The 19922-nt window shown below is 42.0% G+C and overlaps 2 protein-coding genes across 2 annotated transcripts; both read right to left on the bottom strand.

Moving 5' to 3' along the window:
• Positions 1 to 1131: 1131 nt before the first annotated feature.
• Positions 1132 to 8942, bottom strand: trmt10a (tRNA methyltransferase 10A). Its single transcript, XM_058068183.1, has 7 exons — positions 8546 to 8942; positions 6338 to 6515; positions 4864 to 4935; positions 3793 to 3867; positions 3581 to 3730; positions 3405 to 3510; positions 1132 to 1450 (listed from the first exon to the last, which is right to left on the bottom strand). The coding sequence occupies exons 1-7, from the start codon at positions 8716 to 8718 to the stop codon at positions 1302 to 1304; spliced, it is 903 nt and encodes a 300-aa protein (XP_057924166.1). The 5' UTR covers positions 8719 to 8942; the 3' UTR covers positions 1132 to 1301.
• Positions 8943 to 10779: 1837 nt separating this feature from the next.
• Positions 10780 to 19922, bottom strand: LOC131124946 (uncharacterized protein C4orf54 homolog). The gene is made up of 2 exons (XM_058065957.1): positions 17294 to 19922; positions 10780 to 10838 (listed from the first exon to the last, which is right to left on the bottom strand). Exon 1 carries the CDS (start codon positions 19920 to 19922, stop codon positions 17301 to 17303), a length of 2622 nt encoding a protein of 873 aa, XP_057921940.1. The 3' UTR covers positions 10780 to 10838; positions 17294 to 17300.

Genomic DNA, 19922 nt, shown 5'->3' with positions numbered 1-19922 from the left:
CAAATTTTAGCTAAAATGTTAGCTTGGCTTGCGACCTGCTTTGTTAGCATCCAAGATGAAATTTCACGTTACTTGCACGTGATCACGCAATGCATTGTGGGCCGTGGGGGCCATTGATGTTCTTTATATCACTGTGGTAGAGAGATACACGACATAACAAATGCATGGGCCACACACAAGAAGTAGGCGATGGGCGTGCAGAGATAAGAGGGCAAGACCTCGACCAAGACGACCGTGTGAGGGGATTCTATATTAAGCAGCATGGTTCTACATTCATATTTAGTTTTATATGTTTTACATTTTTGCAAATTGTAGTTTCGGCAGAATAAGGTGTTTATTTTGTTTGTTGGTGGTTTTGGAGGGTTTTTTTCCCAAGTAGGTCAAACGCAGGTGATGTTAAATGTTCAACTGTCTATTCATTTGTAATTTTTGCATCATTTTCTGTACATAAAAGTAAAATTATTGCCCAAAATGTATTTTGGGTATCTGGAAAGAATCCATTGGATTTACATGATTCTCTATGGGGAAAATTTGCTTTGATTAGAGTCCGTTTCGGAAAAGATTAAGGACGTAAACCAAGGCACCGCTGTATTTCTTCCATGAATTTATTCCCCATTTCCATTTAGTAGCGCGTTTCTGAGCTGCACCGCTGCTTAGATTTGTTTTTTTTGGTCCAATGAAAGGTCAGCTTCTCTGTCAATGCCATCTGCCCAGGGCCTTCTGAAGGAGGAGTGCTGGCTTAAGCACTGTCAGCCATAGAGAAATGCAATGATTCGCCTCACAAAACTAGCTAGCAGGCATACATCATCAGCATTTTTGCACTCTGTGATTAGTTGATGTCTGAAGACCTGTCCCCAAACACTCAATTTACTAGTGCGCTTGAACGCACCCTCTGGGGTCCTAAGACTTTTTGGAGATTTGACTTTTTTTTAGCTAATTTTTGTGATGTTATTGCATATTGTATTGATAACGAAGCACTCCAGAGTTAGCGATGTGTTGGAAGTCAAAGGGTTAGTGGGGGTACCGGCATTGTCATCCTGTGAGGCGATGATACCAAATACCACCACACACCCATCCATTTTAGGATTTTTAAAAAAATCCATTTTCTCAGTACCAGACACAATGACGTCCTAGAATTTCATTTGATTTTAATTTTAAATAAATCAAGATTTAGCAGCAAACAAAAAGTATAAAAATAGGATGCTTGCATCACGACGACACTTTGGCCCAAGATATCCATCAAAAATGAAAATAACATCAACTTCAACTAAAATAGGTGGGAGGTGTCATGAATGATCGACTCATAGTTCATCCTGTTCCTCTTCCTGATTGGCTCCTTCTGTTTCTCCTTCCTGCTTGATGGCCATCGCTCCTTTCCTGGGAGGCAACACAGAGAAGAAGGCTTCCTTCCAGTCGCCCTTCTCCAAAAACGCCAGCATGATCTCAAAAACTGACAAAAATAACAAAACAAACAAGGTTGCATATTGTTTGGGTCTGTCTGGAATAAAAATGGACTAAACCAGGAACATGGCAAGTGAAAACAAGCCGATACGGATGCCTTTTTGTACTCTTAGCTGTTAATTAGACATTTATTAACTCATTCAATACCAAAGGCATATTTATACAGAGGCTGATGCAGCAGCAGGACGATAAAAGAGGTGACTTTCCAACATAAAAACGGCCACAAGGTGGCATTAATAAGAGATAGGCAGAGATCACATGGATGAAAAAATCAGGAAGGAGGAAGTGAGGGAACATGAAGGAGTGTGTGTGCAGACGGTTACGTGAGCTAGAGAAATTTTAAACGTGCACACCCACCGTTCAGTTCCAAATGTGAAATGTAATGTAATGGTTTCATTTTATTTGATATATATCTCACTATTTTGACAGATACTATGGTACCCATTATGTAATTGTATGGTCATATCACCTCGTACTTAGGTACGTGACAAAAAATTAAAAAATTACAAAATAAAAATTAATACAATAAATAATTAAAAAACACTTAAATTATATTAGAAAGCAGGAAGTGAACAAATGTAAGAGTTACTGATTGCAAAAGAACCAGGTGGAGGGGTAGGATTTTTGGACATGTGGAACTGTGAACTGATTATGTGATTAATTGTAATCTGATGCATGTTCAAATGAAATTAAACCATTACCATTTGCATCAGGTTACAATGGAATGGATGTTTTGTTTGTGTTTTTTATGTTGGTATAGTTAGGCTGCACGGTGGTCTAGTGGTTAGCACGCAGGCCTCACAGCTAGGAGACCCGAGTTCAATTCCACCCTCGACCATCTCTGTGTGGAGTTTGCATGTCTCCGGGTACTCCGGCTTACTCCCACATTCCAAAAACATGCTAGGTTAATTGGCGACTCCAAATTGTCCATAGTGTCACATTTGAGTGTGAATGGTTGTCTATATGTGCCCTGTGATTGGCTGGCCACCAGTCCAGGGTGTACTCGCCTGTCGCCTAGAAGACAGCTGGAATAGGCTCCAGCCCCACCCCCGCGACCCTCATGAGGATAAGCAGTAGAAAATGAATGGATGTTGGGATGGTTATGTTAAGTTATGCTTGAAATGTTATCTTTGCTTTTATCCCTTTTTAGTGGGGAACTGATATTTTCCTGAAACTTACCTATGTTCTACTGCTGATTACTAAAGACAAGAAACAAACTTTTTTTTTCCCTGTGTAGTCCTTGTCATTGAAAGGCAAATGCATGAGTGGGGAGTTGGGTCATCTCCTCTTTTAGCCTCTACGGTACGGTGTTGGGATCAGGAGTTCAGCTTGAATAAAATATGTAAAACATCCTTCATTATTATTTTGTACAGAGCAGAGTTGGCTAGTTTTTCCCAGCTGTCTTCCTGCCAGTGAAGACAGTGCCACAGCGCCATCTGCTGTCCCACTTCTTTAGGACCACATCAAAGGTGTGAGAGAGCCGAAAGGCCCCCTGGTCCTGGTTTATGGTCCTGTGGGCACGTTTTCGTCATTGAGTTCCCCCTTTGATCCAGCGGTGGGGTTTTGTTGTCCTGTGTCCCAGTCTCCTTTGCTCCATTCCAATACATGATGTGCTTTTCTCTGAGAAATGGTGGACGTGATTTGGTGGTCCTAAAGAAGTGGGACAGCAGATGGCGCTGTGGACGAGCTCTGTAATTGTATGTAATTGTAAACTTGAGTGTTTTTGGCTTTCTGGAATGGACTCATTGAATGATTTCTTATGGGCAAAGTCGATGGGGTTAGCACCAATGGCTGGAGGCAAGGTTCCACTGTCATTTGCCAAGCATGTTGATGAATAGCGTTGGCGTAGCGCTGCTTGTGTTGTATCGAACTATCTTACGGAATTCATCAACAAAGTCTTGTGCCGTTCTGCTATTTCCATATCTATCATCTGGCGGTCTTACCGTGGTTTACCGCCAGGACTTTCCGACTGTTCATCTGGACGAAGCTGCTCAAAGGAAGCTGGGCGTGGTCGATACCTAGCGCCTTTGCCCTCTCGAAGGTGATGCCCTGAAAACCAAAGAAAAAAAAGTGTGAATTGTCATATTTGCCACGATACAACTGTACCTTAACCACAGACCTTATGGTGGTTGTGGTCCACCAGTCCGCCGATGACGTAGGCCTTCTTGGGGTCTAGCTGGGCTAGCATGTTGGGGGAGTCTGAGGTCAGGTAGACCAGTTCTTCCTTGGCGAGGACATGGCTGTAGTGTTCGGATTTAACAGTAATATCCTGCGTGGGGAAGCCTTGTGAGGACATAACGGGAGCAGAAGGAAAGAAACATGGTGGTTCACCTTCCAGTTGATCCAGCCTTTGTCCTTTTCATCCATGCTCTGTTTGAGCTGTCCTCCCAGGCTGGTCAGATAAAACTGGGGCAAAAGGTAAAAACACGCCAGCATTAGCCTGTGGCTCGCTCTACAGTCCAGCTGCCCGTAGTCTCCTCCCTGATGGAAGTGATAGACCACTGGAACCTTGGTTAGCGTCACCAAAGTCACAAAAACATTTAAAACTGAAGTGTTTTTTTCCCCTTGTTTCTCTTCATGGAACATTTTACAATATTAACATATAATTTTTCCTCTTAGTACAACTTCATTTGTGGAAATGTTTGTGATATTACCGATTCTCATGAAATTATGATTTTTTGAGTACAATATTTACTCATTTTTGTAAAGTTGCGGAAAGGAATAATGTGTTTTTCTTCATGAAATATACTACTACTACTACCATACTTTATTCTTGAGATTCTTTTTGCATATAGTACAGTGGTCGGCAACCTTTACTATGAAAAGAGTCATCTTACCCCCTTGCCCACCAAAGAAAAACAGCCTGGAGCCGCAAAACATACGTTTAAAACATATATTATATAATATATATATTACATATATATATGCAAATATTGAAGCATTGCAAAGGGAGCCACAACAAACAGGCTGAAGAGCCACATGCGGTTCTGGAGCCGCTGGTTGCTGACCCCTGATATAGTATTACGAATATTGCTGTAAATTTGATTGTATTACAGTTTTTATATCATGACATTATTTTTCATATTTGATGTCATCTATTTATTCACCACATTATTATTATTGTTATACGGGAGCCAGGCAACGACATTTCAACTTTTACCCCTCATGTTACAACTTCATTTATGGAAATAGTCTTAGTTTTCTTTTGTGATATTACAATTTCTCATAAAATTATTATTTTTTTCTTGTAATATTGCAACTTAATTTGTGGAAAATGTTCTTGTAATGTTACAATGTTGTTTTAATCCTGTATAGGTCTGATTATATACCATGATGCATCCATTCATTTGTCCAGTAAAGGTGCAAAATAGGAAGAATGGAACCGAGTTGGTCCACACCAACCTGGACTGGATGTGAGGCTCGCCGGTTCTCTGCGTAGCACCTCTGGATCTGCTTGTGAAGCTTGTGGACATCCTGAGGAGGAAACATTGGATGAGCATGTGATAGTGGGCTATACACAATACATCATCAAGGTCAATAAGATTGCCGATACCCGGTGCATGCCTCCACTACGGCTGATTCTTATCCATCTTGGAGGCTGCTAATGACGCAGCACCCATAGGGTTTGTTTGACAAGACGGCCACTCTACAGCTCCTAAATCAGCATGTCACAGGCATGCCCTCCAACCGTTAAACTCTCTATATGGCGACATTAGCAGAGTAATGCCGCTCAGCTAAAGCAGAGTAAACAAACTTACAGCAACAACTGCAATCAAGCGTGTTTGATAACTTGCAATGAGTCTCTTCCAGCGCTGTGGAGGAATTGTTGTCATTCAGCCACATTGGAGGCTTTTCCAGCATGAAGCCTTTTGAAGGTCATGCCACAGCATCTCAAAAGGATTCAGCTCAGGACTTGGACTAGGCCGCTCCAAAGTCTTCATTTGGTTTTTCTTCAGTCATTCGGAGGTGGATTTGCTGGTGTGTTTTGGATCATTGTCCTGCTGCACAACCCAAGTTGCTTTCAGGTTGAGGTCACCAACAGATGGCCGAACATTCTCATTCAGCAGAATTCATGCTTCCGTTTATCACAGCAAGTCTTCCAGGTCCTGAAGCAGCAAAACAGCCCCATAACATCACACTACCACCACCATATTTTCTCTTGCTATCATGTTCTTTTAATGACTTTTATGCCTGATGTAATGGGAAATTCAACTTTTCTCTGGTCAGACCACAGAGTATTTTCCCAAAGGTCTTGGGGATCATCAAGATGATTTCTGGCCAAATGGAGATCAGCCTTAATGTTCTTTTTGTTCAGCAGTGGTTTTGGTCTTGGAACTCTGCCATGCAGGCCGTTTTTGCCCAGTGTCTTTCTTATGCTGGAGTCATGAACACTGACCTTAACTGAGGCAAGTGAGGCCTGCACTTCTTGGGACGTTGCTGTGGGGTCTTTTGTGACCTCTCGGATGAGTCGTGTCTGCGCTCTTGCGGTCATTTTGGTTGGCCGGCCACTCCTGGGAAGTTTCACCACTGTTCCATGTTTTGGCCATTTGTGGATAACGGCTCTCTCTGTGGTTGGCTGAAGTCCCAAAGCTTTAGAAATGGCTTTATAACCATGGAGGGCGGGGACGGCAATCACTTTTTCACATAGGGCTATTTAAAAAAATGTATAATAAATAAAAAATTCTGTTTAAAAAATGCATTTTGTGTGTTGTCATTGACCAATATTGACTCCTTGATTAGCACATCTTCCTCACTCGTAGCTTCAACAACAGCGTGTATACGTACATCCAGCTCAGCCGCATGGTAATGTAGTACACAGCCACCTTTCATCAACACAAACGTAGTCGCACTCTGCACTAGGTAATCAGCCACATACCTTAATTAGCATGAGGTCATCAAAACTGCAGTCCACGACCAGCCTCAGTGAGCTGGGGGTGACATCTCGACGAGGTCGTTTCCTGGCCCTGTGGTCTTCATCGTTGTCATCCTGATGATGATCATGATTGTGCTGTCTCTGCAGGCGACGCTGATGCTTCCTTTCTTTACGCTTCTGTCTGCAACACGACAAAGCTCATATTGGGATAATATGGTAGCGTCGCACCTCAGTTAACGTCCGCCCCGGTTAGCATGTTTCTGGGTTAACATCCAAAATATGTTGCTGAACTTTGGTCTTAGCCCGCTTGGTTAGCATGCAACTGGGTCGCGTAACAAACTGCTAAACTGTTATATATATGTTTATTATATGTTTGTTTACACAGCCATCTTGAGCTCACGCTTGGCTACAGCAGCCTATAAGGCTGTCTCTGCACAACCCGTACCAGTGCTTTAATAGTCACAAAAGGGATTGTACGCAAAGTAGGCAAAAATTATGTTAATTATGTTAACATTATGTTCACTTGTCATTTGTAATTCTTTTTTGCGTCATTTTCTGCATGCAAACTTAGTGTCTATAAAATGTGTTTTGGGTGTCTGGAACGGTTTAATTAGATTTACATTATTGTCTATAGGAATTTGCTTTGGTTAAAGTCGGACCTTTTGGAATGGATTGATGCTAACCAAGGCACCACTGTGTATAACATATTACAAAATAGCGTGCATCACCTTGTTATGTAGTTGTTTTATTGGTGTTACATAACATTTTGTGTTACGGACAATGGATAAAAACGTACACATTCTTAAGCATTTCTTCAGTAACATTACGCCTTCAAACTACAAGACAAGACTTTACTTTTGTAAAATGAAAAGTATTCTTAGAAATGATATCATTCATTCATTTTCTACCACTTATCCTCACAAGGGTCGCGGGTGCACTGGAGCCTATCCCAGCTGTCTTTGGGCACGAGGCGGGGTACATCCTGGACTGGTGGCCAGCCAATCACAGGGCACCTTTACTTCTTCCCTGAGATCATATTTCTCCTCTCTTGTAGAGAAGTATTGGATGACATTTTTAGGTAATTGGTTATTTTTAGCCTTATGCATTATTTTAGCTGTTTGAGAATGAACTATATCAGCAAGTTTTAGTATTAGTAGCTTTAGAAATAAGGAGTTAGTATGTCCTCTAAAGGCATTACGGATTAGCCTTACTGATCTTTTTTGGTACATTTAGCCAGTGAAGATTGCTTTCATAGTTATTGCCCCATATTTCCACACAATAAGTAAGATATGGTAGAACCAGAGAGCAATAAAGAGTGTGGAGTGATTTCTGATTGAGAACAAATTTTGCTTTGTTCAATATTGAAATGTTTCTTGCCACATTATGTTGTATATTTGTAATGTGAGGTTTACAGCTCATATTTTCATCTATTGTGATCCCCAGAAATGTATTTTCCTTCACCCTTTCAATGTCTGCACCGTCTATTTGTATTTGCTGGTACGTATCCTTTCTGCTGTTATCAAACAGCATGATTTTAGTTTTACTTAGGTTCAAGGACAATCTATTCTTATCAAACCATGGTTTTAATATCGCCATGTCATCTCTGATCTTTCTAATGATTTCTTCTGTGCTCCCTCCGAAACAAAGTAGTGGTATCATCTGCAAATAATACCATCTTTAAGTCTTTCGTGACTTTGCAGTTGTCATTGATGTACAAGTTGAACCATTTTGGTCCCAGTATTGACCCCTGGGGTACTCCGCATGTAATATTTAAACTTGCAGATGTGTGTTCTCCTATCTTAACATATTGCTTCCTGTCAGCTAAGTAGCTTTTGAAACAGTTCAGACCTAATCCTCTGACTCTGTACCTGTACCCAATAGTACTATTCAAGCTTTTTTTCCTCATAAAATCATAAAAATATGATCGTTCCTGTAGAAAACCTGTACCATTTATTCTAAAAAGCACAATGTTTGATCATGAAATACAAACCTTACCATTTTATCCTCATATTCTGACTTTCTTCTGGTAATAGTAAATGTTTCCTTGTAATATTACAACTTTATCTAGTCAGCATAATTGTTACAGCTTCTAATGGAATGCTCTTAATTGCAGAAATTGCCGCTAATTAAGCAAGTCTAATTAACTGCACTCCATCAGTCAGAAAGCATGAAAACGTGACAATTCAATGACAATTAACAATGTTATCTTACTTTCTCAGCTCCCTCTCGTCCTCCCATTTCTGCTGCTTTAGAAGCTTCTTCTGCTGCCTTTTGGACAAACTTTGCTCTTTCTCTTCGTTGTTGTTGTTGTTGTCCTCTGTGTCATTATTTGATATTACTCGTGTGGTGTCGTCCTGTCTCTTCACACTGTCGTCATTTTCCATTTAGCCAATTCGCCGACAAACCTCCGCAAACGACGAACTAGTAAGGTAATAAACGACTTAACGTCACGAGTATATAATCTAACAACATAAAATATATTGGAATATTTAACTAAATTGCGTCTATTTATGAATCAAGCGTAAAATACACAACTTCTAGCTAACTTTCTGCAGGTCGACGCGCCTATTTGACGTCATTGAACAGCGACTGACGCCTTCAAACGTTGCCGTGTTTTCCCCTATTCTTCAACGTGTTCGCTTTAATCTTATTTTATCTTCTAGTTTGAAAAACTGTAAGCGTGTGTTATGCCTTATTTAATTGATAATTAACAACACGGGGAACATTTACTGAACAAACATTTCACCTCCGAAAGGGACTTAACCCCAAAAGTCCTATTAAGGAGGAACCACGGAGCAACATCGGGTGAGGCGTTTAGCAGCATACAAATCATACAAAGAAAACTACACATAAATTTAAAAAGGTATTAACATATACAATTAAATGTTGAAAATACACTGAGTTTAATAGAAAAATATAATATACCCTAACGACCTGTCGGTGTTGTAATGTGGATGTCCGATGTTCATGAACGCACCTCGCTGTTAATGCTATTGATTGGCGGCTTGGCTTCTACTGTAATTGAGCATCCGAGGTTGAGAAGAGTGTCAGACTCGGTGTGACAGTCAGAAGCCGACATTACTAGACATTCTGTCTCACATGTTTGTATATGAAGATGGTAATACATAAGTACAACAAACAGAGGCTAGATTGTAATACTCTTTATATTATTACTACATATTACGTTTCGCCAATGTATTTTTCTTGTAATAAAAAAATCAAAATAAAAATGTACTAATTTTCAATTATTATTTGTTTGATATTACAATTTTATTCTCATTTTAAAATTCTGTAATATTACTCCATTCTAGTGAAACAACATTTTGATAAAAATTGATAAAACAATTATTATTATTTTTATTTGTAACATGTGACTGTGACTTTAACATCGTGAAAATTGTATCTAATATATAATTAATTCATATTTGTCTTTGTTGTATAATTGTATAATACTTTAACATTACATTACAATTCTGATTATATGAATCATAAAAATATAGCAATAATAATAATAATCCTTAATATGAATATTATAATATATTTAATCATTAGAATAAATGTAATTTGAAATTTATAATAACATGCTTTTGTGTGTAATATTTTGACCTAATTCAAACAAAATGACAATATTACAACTGTGTTCTTTAAAAAGTTTTTTTATGTAATAAAATATATTTTTGTATAATATTTGCCCTGAAACACCATCATTTGGGCTCATAATAATAATAATAATAATTCAAATGTAATAGTTTTGTCTTTGTATTACAAAATGTATTCTTTGTATTAAATAAAATGTGTTTATTTAATTTAAAAAAATTCTTATAATATTATGACATGATTCTACTAAAATGGCTTGTAATTTCTCGTAAAATTATGACTTAACTGCTATAAAAATGATATATTTTTCTCAAAATGTTCTATTTTAATAAGGCCATATTTTTATTCTCTGAAAATAATATTTACTATAATGACTTATTAGAAAGAGCAAAGATTTTTCTTAGTTATTCATGAGTGTCAAATGACACGATGAGCACAGAGCAGACAGGAAGGAAACAGTCAGTTGTGTAAAAGGCTTCTATTTATTAAAATAGTCTATGAAAGTCATGTGCAAAACCATTCTCTATCCATGCATGAAAACCCTCATCATTTCCACATTCACTTCCCTTCTTTTAAAATACCAACATACCAGCGAGACCTTCTTGACAACATTCTCATTTTCTAACAGTATCCTCGTGCAGCGCTTCCAAGCTCAAACACATCCATACCAAAATGCATCCAAAGTCAGCTAAATGCGCTAAAAACGTCTCGAACGAAGATAAAATGAACCCTGATTTGTTTGCAGCGACACCCTTTCATGTGAACGTGACGTTTTACAAGAATAGATATCGAAAAGAAAGCCAAATACAATGCAGGCATCTATACACTATACACATGTTGCTATACAGGTAAGACTTCACTGTGATGCCAATGGACAGCAGGCAGCAGCAATCACCTCCTTTCCAACCTGGGGGAAAAAACACAAGACCCTGTGAAATCATGTTCATCATTTCATGAAAATAGAGGAAGCTACGTAAAAAAACAAATAAACGACAACAATTTCGGATTTGGACTGATCTTTCAATTTCTATTGTGTTTTGTGGTTATATAAACACGGAACCCATCAAAAGAATGAATAGACTTCGGTCTTTCATCAGGGAAAAAACGTTGCGTTCTTTAGTCATCAGCATTATAACATAGATAAGTTTCAGGAAAATATCTGTTCCCTACTAAAAAAAGATACATGTATACTATACCAACGTAAACAACAGGGAACAAGAAAAATAAGCATTTATTTACAAAGATAACCCCATGGACTATTTACAATTTTCACATGTGGAATTGAACTATGCGTGTGCACTCGTGCGCATGAGTTAACATTTCCCTACAATGACCTTCTGCACGCTACCCTCCTCCACGCTCTCTCGCTTCCTCCTTCCTGTCATGCGTGATTTTCCCTTCCACGTGATCTGTTAGGAAGCGGAATGGCTAGAAGGAACGGGAATGGTAATCCACTTAGCATTTAGCAAAGCAGGCTATATTATACGTGTATGCAATTAGTAACAATTTGTTCATGCGTGCGCGTGTGTCTAAAAAAAGGCTGCTGACCCGGCCTGCCACCGCCCTGCTAGGCGGCGTCCTGACAAGCAGCAGCAGCTGAAGCGGTGGTCCGTGTCAACAAACACTTTGGCATTACGTGACCTTTCACTCCCAGCCTGCACACACCACATGTTAACACCCGCCCTGCTTTCATGCACATTGGAACACCACGCTGTGTCATATGTTGATGTATCGTGAACATGTACAGTCAGTGTATCGTACTTGCATGCCGCATCAGCTGGTCATTGCAATCTAGGCAAAGATCTACTTGTACTTGTCTGCACTTTATGTACCTATGGGGGGTGGCCAAAGTGCAGCACATGCGCCATTTGTGACCCATGGCTGGTTTTTATTGGCTCAGCGCACATTCGAAGAAGAAAATTCATCAAGAAAACGCAAAAAAACATGCATTCATTTTCTACCGCTTTTTCCTTACAAGGGTCGGTGCTGGAGCCTATCCCAGCTGTCTTTGGGCGAGAGGCGGGGTACACCCTGGACTGGTGGCCAGCCAATCACAGGGCACATATAGACAAACAACCATTCACACTCACATTCATACCTATGGACAATTTGGAGTGGCCAGTTAACCTAGCATGTTTTTGGAATGTGGGAAGCGAGAAAACCCACACATGCATGAGGAGAACATGCAAACTCCACACAGAGATGGCCGAGGGTGGAATTGAACCCTGGTCTCCTAGCTGTGAGGTCTGCGCGCTAACCACTAGACCGCCGTGCCGCCCGCAGAACAACATTCATTCATTCATTTTCTACCGCTTATCCTCACAAGGGTCGCATGGGGTGCTGGAGCCTATCCCAGCTGTATTCGGGCAAGAGGCAGAGTACACCCTGCCAATCACAGGGCACATATAGACAAACAACCATTCACACTCACATTCATACCTATGGACAATTTGGAGTGGCCAATTAACCTAGCATGTTTTTGGAATGTGGGAGGAAACCGGAGTACCCGGAGAAAACCCACGCATGCACGGGGAGAACATGCACACTCCACACAGAGATGGTTGAGGGTGGAATTGAACTCGGGTCTCCTAGCTGTGAGGTCTGTGCGTTAACCACTAGGCCACCGTGCAGCCTCAAAACAACATTTTAGAGGAATATCTTTACAGGAGATATTCTCCATATAACATGAGAAAAAATTTAACAAGAAAAAAATATTTTACAAAAATATGAGGAAATATCACACCATTTTGGTCCCATAAAGCTGAAATATTAAAAAAAAAATTCTACGTTGGAATATTATGAGAAACAAATAAAACAACCAGTAAAGTTACCACTTTTGGAAGCTTACATTGCAGAACAAGTTGTAATATTAGAAGAATAAAGTCAAACTATGATGGGAATAATGTCTTCTTTAAGAGAAAAAAGGTACATGAAGAAAGTTGAAATATTTGGGGAAAAAACAACAGCAGAAATGGGAAAAAACAGCAGCAATTTTACAAAAATAAAGTCAAAATATTAAGAGAAACATTTCATCAAAATGTTGCATTAAAGTCGTCATTTTACAAGAATAACTTTTCCGTATTTTTTTTTTACAAATTCATAATATTAATATTAATAATATTCTTCTTTTGCATGTCAATGTTTCAGATCAAACAAATATTAGTCAATGACAACAACTCAACACAAGATGCAGATTTTAAATTGAACTAATATTAAGGGACAAAAAAATCCGAAGCGACATGAAAAAGTGTGAAAAAGTGATTTCTCCCCCCCATTAAAACATAATTTAGCTCTGAGTTCTATCAGTGTGGAAAAGGTTATAAAGCCATTTCTAAAGCTTTGGGACTCCAGCCAACCACAGAGAGAGCCGTTATTCACAAATGGCCAAAACATGGAACAGTGGTGAACCTTCCCAGGAGTGGCCGGCCAACCAAAATGACCCCAAGAGCGCAGCCACGACTCATACGAGAGGTCACAAAAGACCCCACAACAACATCCAAAGAAGTGCAGGCCTCACTTAGCTGAGTTAAGGTCAGTGTTCATGACTCCAGCATAAGAAAGACACTGGGCAAAAACGGCCTGCATGGCAGTGTTCCAAAACCAAAACCACTGCTGAAGAAAAAGAACATTAAGGCTGGTCTCCATTTTGCCAGAAAACATCTTGATGATCCCCAAGACCTTTGGGAAAATAGTCTGTGGTCTGACCAGACAAAAGTTGAATTTCCCATTACATCTGGCGTAAAAGTCATTAAAAGAACATGATAGCAAGGTAAAATATGGTGGTGGTAGTGTGATGGACTGGGGCTGTTTTGCTGCTTCAGGACTTGGAAGACTTGCTGTGGACAATTCCTCCACAGTTCTGGAAGAGACTCATTGCAAGTTATTACAAACGCTTGATTGCAGTTGTTGCTGCTAAGGGTGGCCCTACCACTTATTAGCTTTCGGGGAATATCACTTTTTCACACAGGGACATGGAGTTTTGGATTTTTTTCCTCCCTTCATAATAAAAAGTTTCATTTCAAAAGTACACTTTGTGCTGTCATGGACTAATATTTACATTTCTTTGATGATCTGAAACATTGAAGTGTGACAAACATGCAAAAAAGTAAGAAATCAGGAAGAAGGCAAACTTTTCCTACCAATGTAGATACATAACAGGAAGTTTATAAGTTCATTCATTCATTCATTTTCTACCGCTTTTCCTCACGAGGGTCGCGGGGGATGCTGGAGCCTATCCCAGCTGTCTTCGGGCGTAAGGCGGGGTACACCCTGGACTGGTCGCCAGCCAATCACAGGGCACATATAGACAAACAACCATTCACACTCACATTCATACCTATGGACAATTTGGAGTGGCCAATTAACCTAGCATGTTTTTGGAATGTGGGAGGAAACCGGAGTACCCGGAGAAAACCCATGCACGGGGAGAACATGCAAACTCCACACAGAGATGCAGAGAGGGTGGAATTGAACCCTGGTCTCCTAGCTGTGAGGTCTGGGCGCTTACCCCTAGACCACCGTGCCGCCCCAGTGTATAAGTTAGTGAACTTTATTGTTTAATTTGTAGGACTTCCATTTTACAATTTTTTTTTACAAATTTTCTTTTTGTAAATGATTTCCTCAACTCAATTTTCCAAAAAGTAGGAATTTCATTCTGTTATATATTTTTATATACTATATTTTTAAATGCGTTTTTTCTTTAATAAACAAAATTTTTTGCATAAAAAAAAAATCCCATTAAATTTTGACTTTTTCTCATTTGAAGACGACATTTTTTTTAATATTTTGACATTTTATATTTTGACATTTGACTTGTCAAATTTAGCTGTTTTCCATTTCTGCTGCTGTTTTTTTCCACAGCTATTTCAAAGTTCTTCTTGTCAATTTTCCTCGCTTTATTACGACTTAAATTTGACTTCATTCCTGTAAAATGACTGTTGTCAAAAAGTCACCATTTGACTAGGTGAATAATATTGTAGTATTCATTTTAGTAGAAGAAAGTTGAAATATTAAAGACAAATAGACATATTTTTAAAGTTGTAATATCATAAGAAACATCAAAACAAAGAATATACACTAATCAGAATTTTTTTTTAATTAGGTTGCTGAAAAAGTTACAATGTTAGGAAAATAACGTCAAAATATTATGGGAATAAAGTATATAAGAAGAAAAAAAATGCAAAAATAAAATAAGTTGAAGAAGATTTACAAGAAGAAAAGTGAAATAATTGGAAAGTTAAACAAAAGAGCAGAAACAAACCAAACAGAAAAAAACAGTTGTCGAGACTATTATTATGAGGGGGCGGCACGGTGGGCGAATGGTTAGCATTTAGGCCACACAGTCAGGAGATGGGAAGTCCTGGGTTCGATTCGGTTTTCTCCGGGTACTCCGGTTTCCTTCCACATTCCATAAACATGTTAGCTTCATTGGCCACTCCAAATTGTCCATAGGTATGAATGTGAGTGTGAATGGTTGTTTGTCTATATGTGCCCTGTGATTGGCTGGCCACCAGTCCAGGGTGTACCCCGCCTCTTGCCCGAAGACAGCTGGGATAGGCTCCAGCATACCTTCACTCTAGTGAGGATTAGTGGCATAAAAAATGAATGGATGGATCTTATTATGAGGAAAACTAATGTCATTTAAGTACCAAAGAGTTGAAATATTAAAGGTAAATGTTTTTTTAGGTTCCGAGAAAAGTCCAAGCATTTTGTGGCCCTCACTGGATAGAGTTTGGACCCCCTGATCTCGGGTCTCGGATTCATCTTTTCATCCATCCATCCATTTTCTATGCCACTTGTCCTCACTAGAGTGGAGGTATGCTGGAGCCTATCCCAGCTGTCTTCGGGCGAGAGGTGGGGTGCACCCTGGACCGGTGGCCAGCTAATCACAGGGCAGACAACAACCATTCACACCCACATTCATTATCAATGAAGCTAGCTTTTTTTTAGCTAGCTAGCATTTTTGGAATGGAGAGGAAACCGGAGTACCCGGAGAAAACCCACGCATGCACGGGGAGAACATGCAAACTCCACACAGAGAATCGAATCCAGGTCTTCTTGATCTTCTGGTTGTGTGGCCAACATGCTTAAACGCCTCGCCTTTTCACGTCAAAGCCAAATGTCAGTCTACAGCAAAAATAAAGCAATTGACTCACTGCTCCAATACTTATGGAGGACATCCTACTGTTTACTAGCTACCTACTATGATACTCTGCTACCAACTGGCATAGCTACTGAGGCACTTACCCATCTACTTAGCTGCCTCTCTTGTTCCAAAGTTGACAGGCGTCTACAGTACTAGCCTCCCCCTACCTTAGTAACCTACCCCTTTTCCTTGTTACCTACGTCCATACCTAGCAACTATCCAACAACCCAACAATCTACTGACCTCCATATTCATTCATTCATTCATTTTCTACCGTTTTTCCTCACGAGGGTCGCGGGGGTGCTGGAGCCTATCCCAGCTGTCTTTGGGCGAGAGGCGGGGTACACCCTGGACTGGTCGCCAGCCAATCACAGGGCACATATAGACAAACAACCATTCACACTCACATTCATACCTATGGACAATTTGGAGTGGCCAATTAACCTAGCATGTTTTTGGAATGTGGGAGGAAACCGGAGTACCCGGAGAAAACCCACGCATGCACGGGGAGAACATGCAAACTCCACACAGAGATGGCCGAGGGTGGAATTGAACCCTGGTCTCCTAGCTGTGAGGTCTGCGCGCTAACCACTCGACCGCCGTGCCGCCGACCTCGATATCTTTCCACTTATTTTTGTTTACCTACCCAAATATGAAACAAAGTTCTTGCTTACTTACTAACTTAACAGCCAAACTACCTTCTTACCCATTCACTATCTTACTTACCTACTTCCTTATCAAGCTGTCCGAGCAACTTCCCTACCAACTTATCTCCCTCCCACCTCGCTAGCTATTTTTCATAGCCTACTAAGCTAGCAACTAGCAAGCTTCCAAATGACCTAGCTTCTGAGCTATCGACCAACCTACCTATTCAGGTCTCTATATACGTAGCTACAGTACCTACCTACCTACTTCATGATATACTACTTACTTGCTTTTGGAACCTACTTACCTACTTACGTATTTGACTACCTACCTACCCTGCGACCGAGATACCTTTCATCGATTGAGATATGTAACTAAGTACCAACTACCTAGTCACCCAAGTGCGTACTTTTGCAGCTCTTCTACTTATTTGCCTCATGTGCAGTATTTCAGGTACCTTCCACCGACCTACACACATAAGTCAAGCTACCTATGGTGGTACCTGCCAAAGTCAACTTATCACACTTGTAAGCGTTCAGAACAAGTACAGACATGAAATGAGTGCTATCCACCTGATGTTCACCTGTGCTCCACCACAAAGCTCATGGTGGTCCCATCAAAAGAGGGTGGAGCAATAATCCTCGGCCCCTGCTGCGACGTGATGCTAATGAGCGGATGCTGCAGTGTTCTGTTGACGCCAACCAAATGCGGAGTCCCTGAAGGTGCTTGGGGTGCCTTTGCGGTGGTCATGTAGAACGGGGTCTCCATGTACATGCCCTCGGACTGCTGGGGTTGGGGAATCACTTTCTCTGCCTCGGCTTGCATTAACATCTGTGGCATCTGCACTAGCGTCCGGGTCGGAATCAAGGGGGGTGATGTCATGAAACCGGGGTAGATCATGTAGGTGGGACCGTACGCCGCCCCAGAACCAATGGCCACGGGGGAGATGGGCATGGGAGTAATGGGAGTAATTGGAGGTTGGGGTAAGGGTACATCCACATATTGGCCTGTTTCAGGGTCTAAGAGACGCCTTGTTGGGGGTTGGACAGGGGTGTCAACTAAGTAGTAGGTCCCACTGGTAGGATCCAGGAGCATTTTCCTCTGGGTAGGCGGAAACGGGTCTAGGGTGGGTGCCGGGGACAAACAGTACACCTGATTTGCTAACACTGAGGGACAAACGGCCGCAGATGGAACATCAGGTGAGGGTGGCCTCATCGTCGGCATCCTCGAGGGCGGCTCTGGTCCGGTTGAGGCCTGACGGGACTTGAGTGGAATGGTCAGGTAGTTATCAGAGGCGGATAACTTTGGGGTGAAAACTTTAGAAGTGGGGACAGCGATAGCAGGTGGTGCCTTGAGGTTTGAAGAACTGCCCTCAGGGGTTGGCGGCTTGAGTTGGGCATCAGGGTCCGAATCCCGTCTCATTTCCTCCTCGTTCGCTATCAACGAAAGAACATGGCTCTCCGTTGGCGGCTGCGGCAGGGACGGCAGGGACGGCACATCCTTACGTTTCCACTCGTTCTTGTCGAAAATGTAAAGCTGCTCCATGGTCTTCACCGCCGCTTGGAGCTTCTCCAGTGCCCCCTGGTTGGACTTTGTCAGTTCTGGCTTCTTCTTCTCTATTCGAGAAGTCATCTCCTCCTGGGTGTTGTTTACAGCCGTTTTTTTGGCGCCACCCTCCGGGGTGGATTTGTTATCATTGGTGTTGACCGACTGGCATTTGATCACCATCGGAGACCCTGGAGACCCAGTCACAGGGTTGGCGGTGGCTAAAGCGGATTTTTCATCCACCGAGACAAAATGATAGGAGCTTTTCACCAACTTGCGTACATCCCGCACTTGGTGTATCGGTGTTTGCAGCTTTGCTTTGTTATCTCGGATGTCGCGGACCATAAAATGCGGAACTTTATCTGAGGTGGACTCACCCTTTGACGTAAAAACTGGGCCCCGTCCCTGGAGATTGATTTTAATCTCCGGAGATTTTTCCCTCGCCACACTTTGGATGTTTGGCACAAATAAATGAGACATTTTTGTCATCTTGCTCTCGGAGTGCTGATTTGGAGCAGGAGGGGGCGGCGTGGTCGTGGGTGGTGTCCCTTCTGGGAGTTTACGATTTGCTTGTAACTCAATCTCGTCATTCCTCCAGCATCGGAAGGCGCTATTTTGGCTGCGGAGCAAAGCTGCACCCTTGGATGCTTCCTCTGCAGCAGCAGCGGTGCCGTCTGGCTTTGGGGCTCCTTGACGTTGGGGCTCCCTCACCTCCCCTCTTTCCATCCGCCGCTCCCGCTCGAACTGTATCTTCTTGGAAAGCACATTTTGAATCAAACTGGACGCAAAGACCGCTTTCTTGTGGGTTCCCTCCATGGTTTGTGACTTTGTAGTGGCCCTCGGCCCCTCTTTGCCACTGCCGCCCTGCGAGCCAGTAACCTCATCTGCAGAAGATGATCCCACCGCCTCTCCTCCTGGTGCAAAGTTAGACATCCCGGAGTTGACGTTGCAGCGGAAATTCAGCGTCTCTCTCAGCCGGATCACCCCGCCTTGACCCAAATTCCCCATGATTTTCCGGACCCCATCGGGCGGCTGGCCCACGATCCACCTATTGGACTCCTCGCTTGAGGTGCTGAAGCTGATAGCATCCAGGTATGGGTACGCTAGGCTCTTGAACGCTTTCGCCGTCAGGCTGCGTACCTCCTTATCGGCGTCGTCCAGCTCGCTAGAAGCGCAACTGGAATACTCGCCGCTTTCCTTCCCTGTCGGAATGATACCCTTCACCCTATCATGCGCCCCCACCGCCGGGGGATCTCCGGCGCCTTTGGCAGGGTGATTTTCTCGGTCATTTATAGCGCCTCTGGAAGTGCTTTTGATTGACAGGTGGACCTGGGCTGAGCCTTGAGGATCACTTTCACAGCTGCTGACCGCCTCCTTCCTCATAACGGCGCCCTGGAAATGGATAAAAGAGAACACCTGGTGGCCGGCCTCGGCGTCCGCGTCCAGCCAGGATGCCTCAGAAGCGCCGTCGGACAACTCGGACAGCAGGATCTCATGCGTGGTGATGTAATGATCTTCATCCTCCTCCTCGTCATCCAGATCAAACTCCACGTCAGGGAACCATGTTTCCTTGCCCTCCATCTCCAGCTCATCTAATCCGTCTGATATTTGCAGGAGATCGGGCACCTCTCGCAGTACAGGCGCCTCCGTCTTCAT

Source organism: Doryrhamphus excisus, chromosome 3 (assembly GCF_030265055.1).
Source record: "Doryrhamphus excisus isolate RoL2022-K1 chromosome 3, RoL_Dexc_1.0, whole genome shotgun sequence".
Taxonomy (NCBI): domain Eukaryota; kingdom Metazoa; phylum Chordata; class Actinopteri; order Syngnathiformes; family Syngnathidae; genus Doryrhamphus; species Doryrhamphus excisus.
The sequence above is the reverse complement of the archived record's forward strand: the minus strand, read 5'-3'. Positions and strand labels throughout refer to the sequence as shown.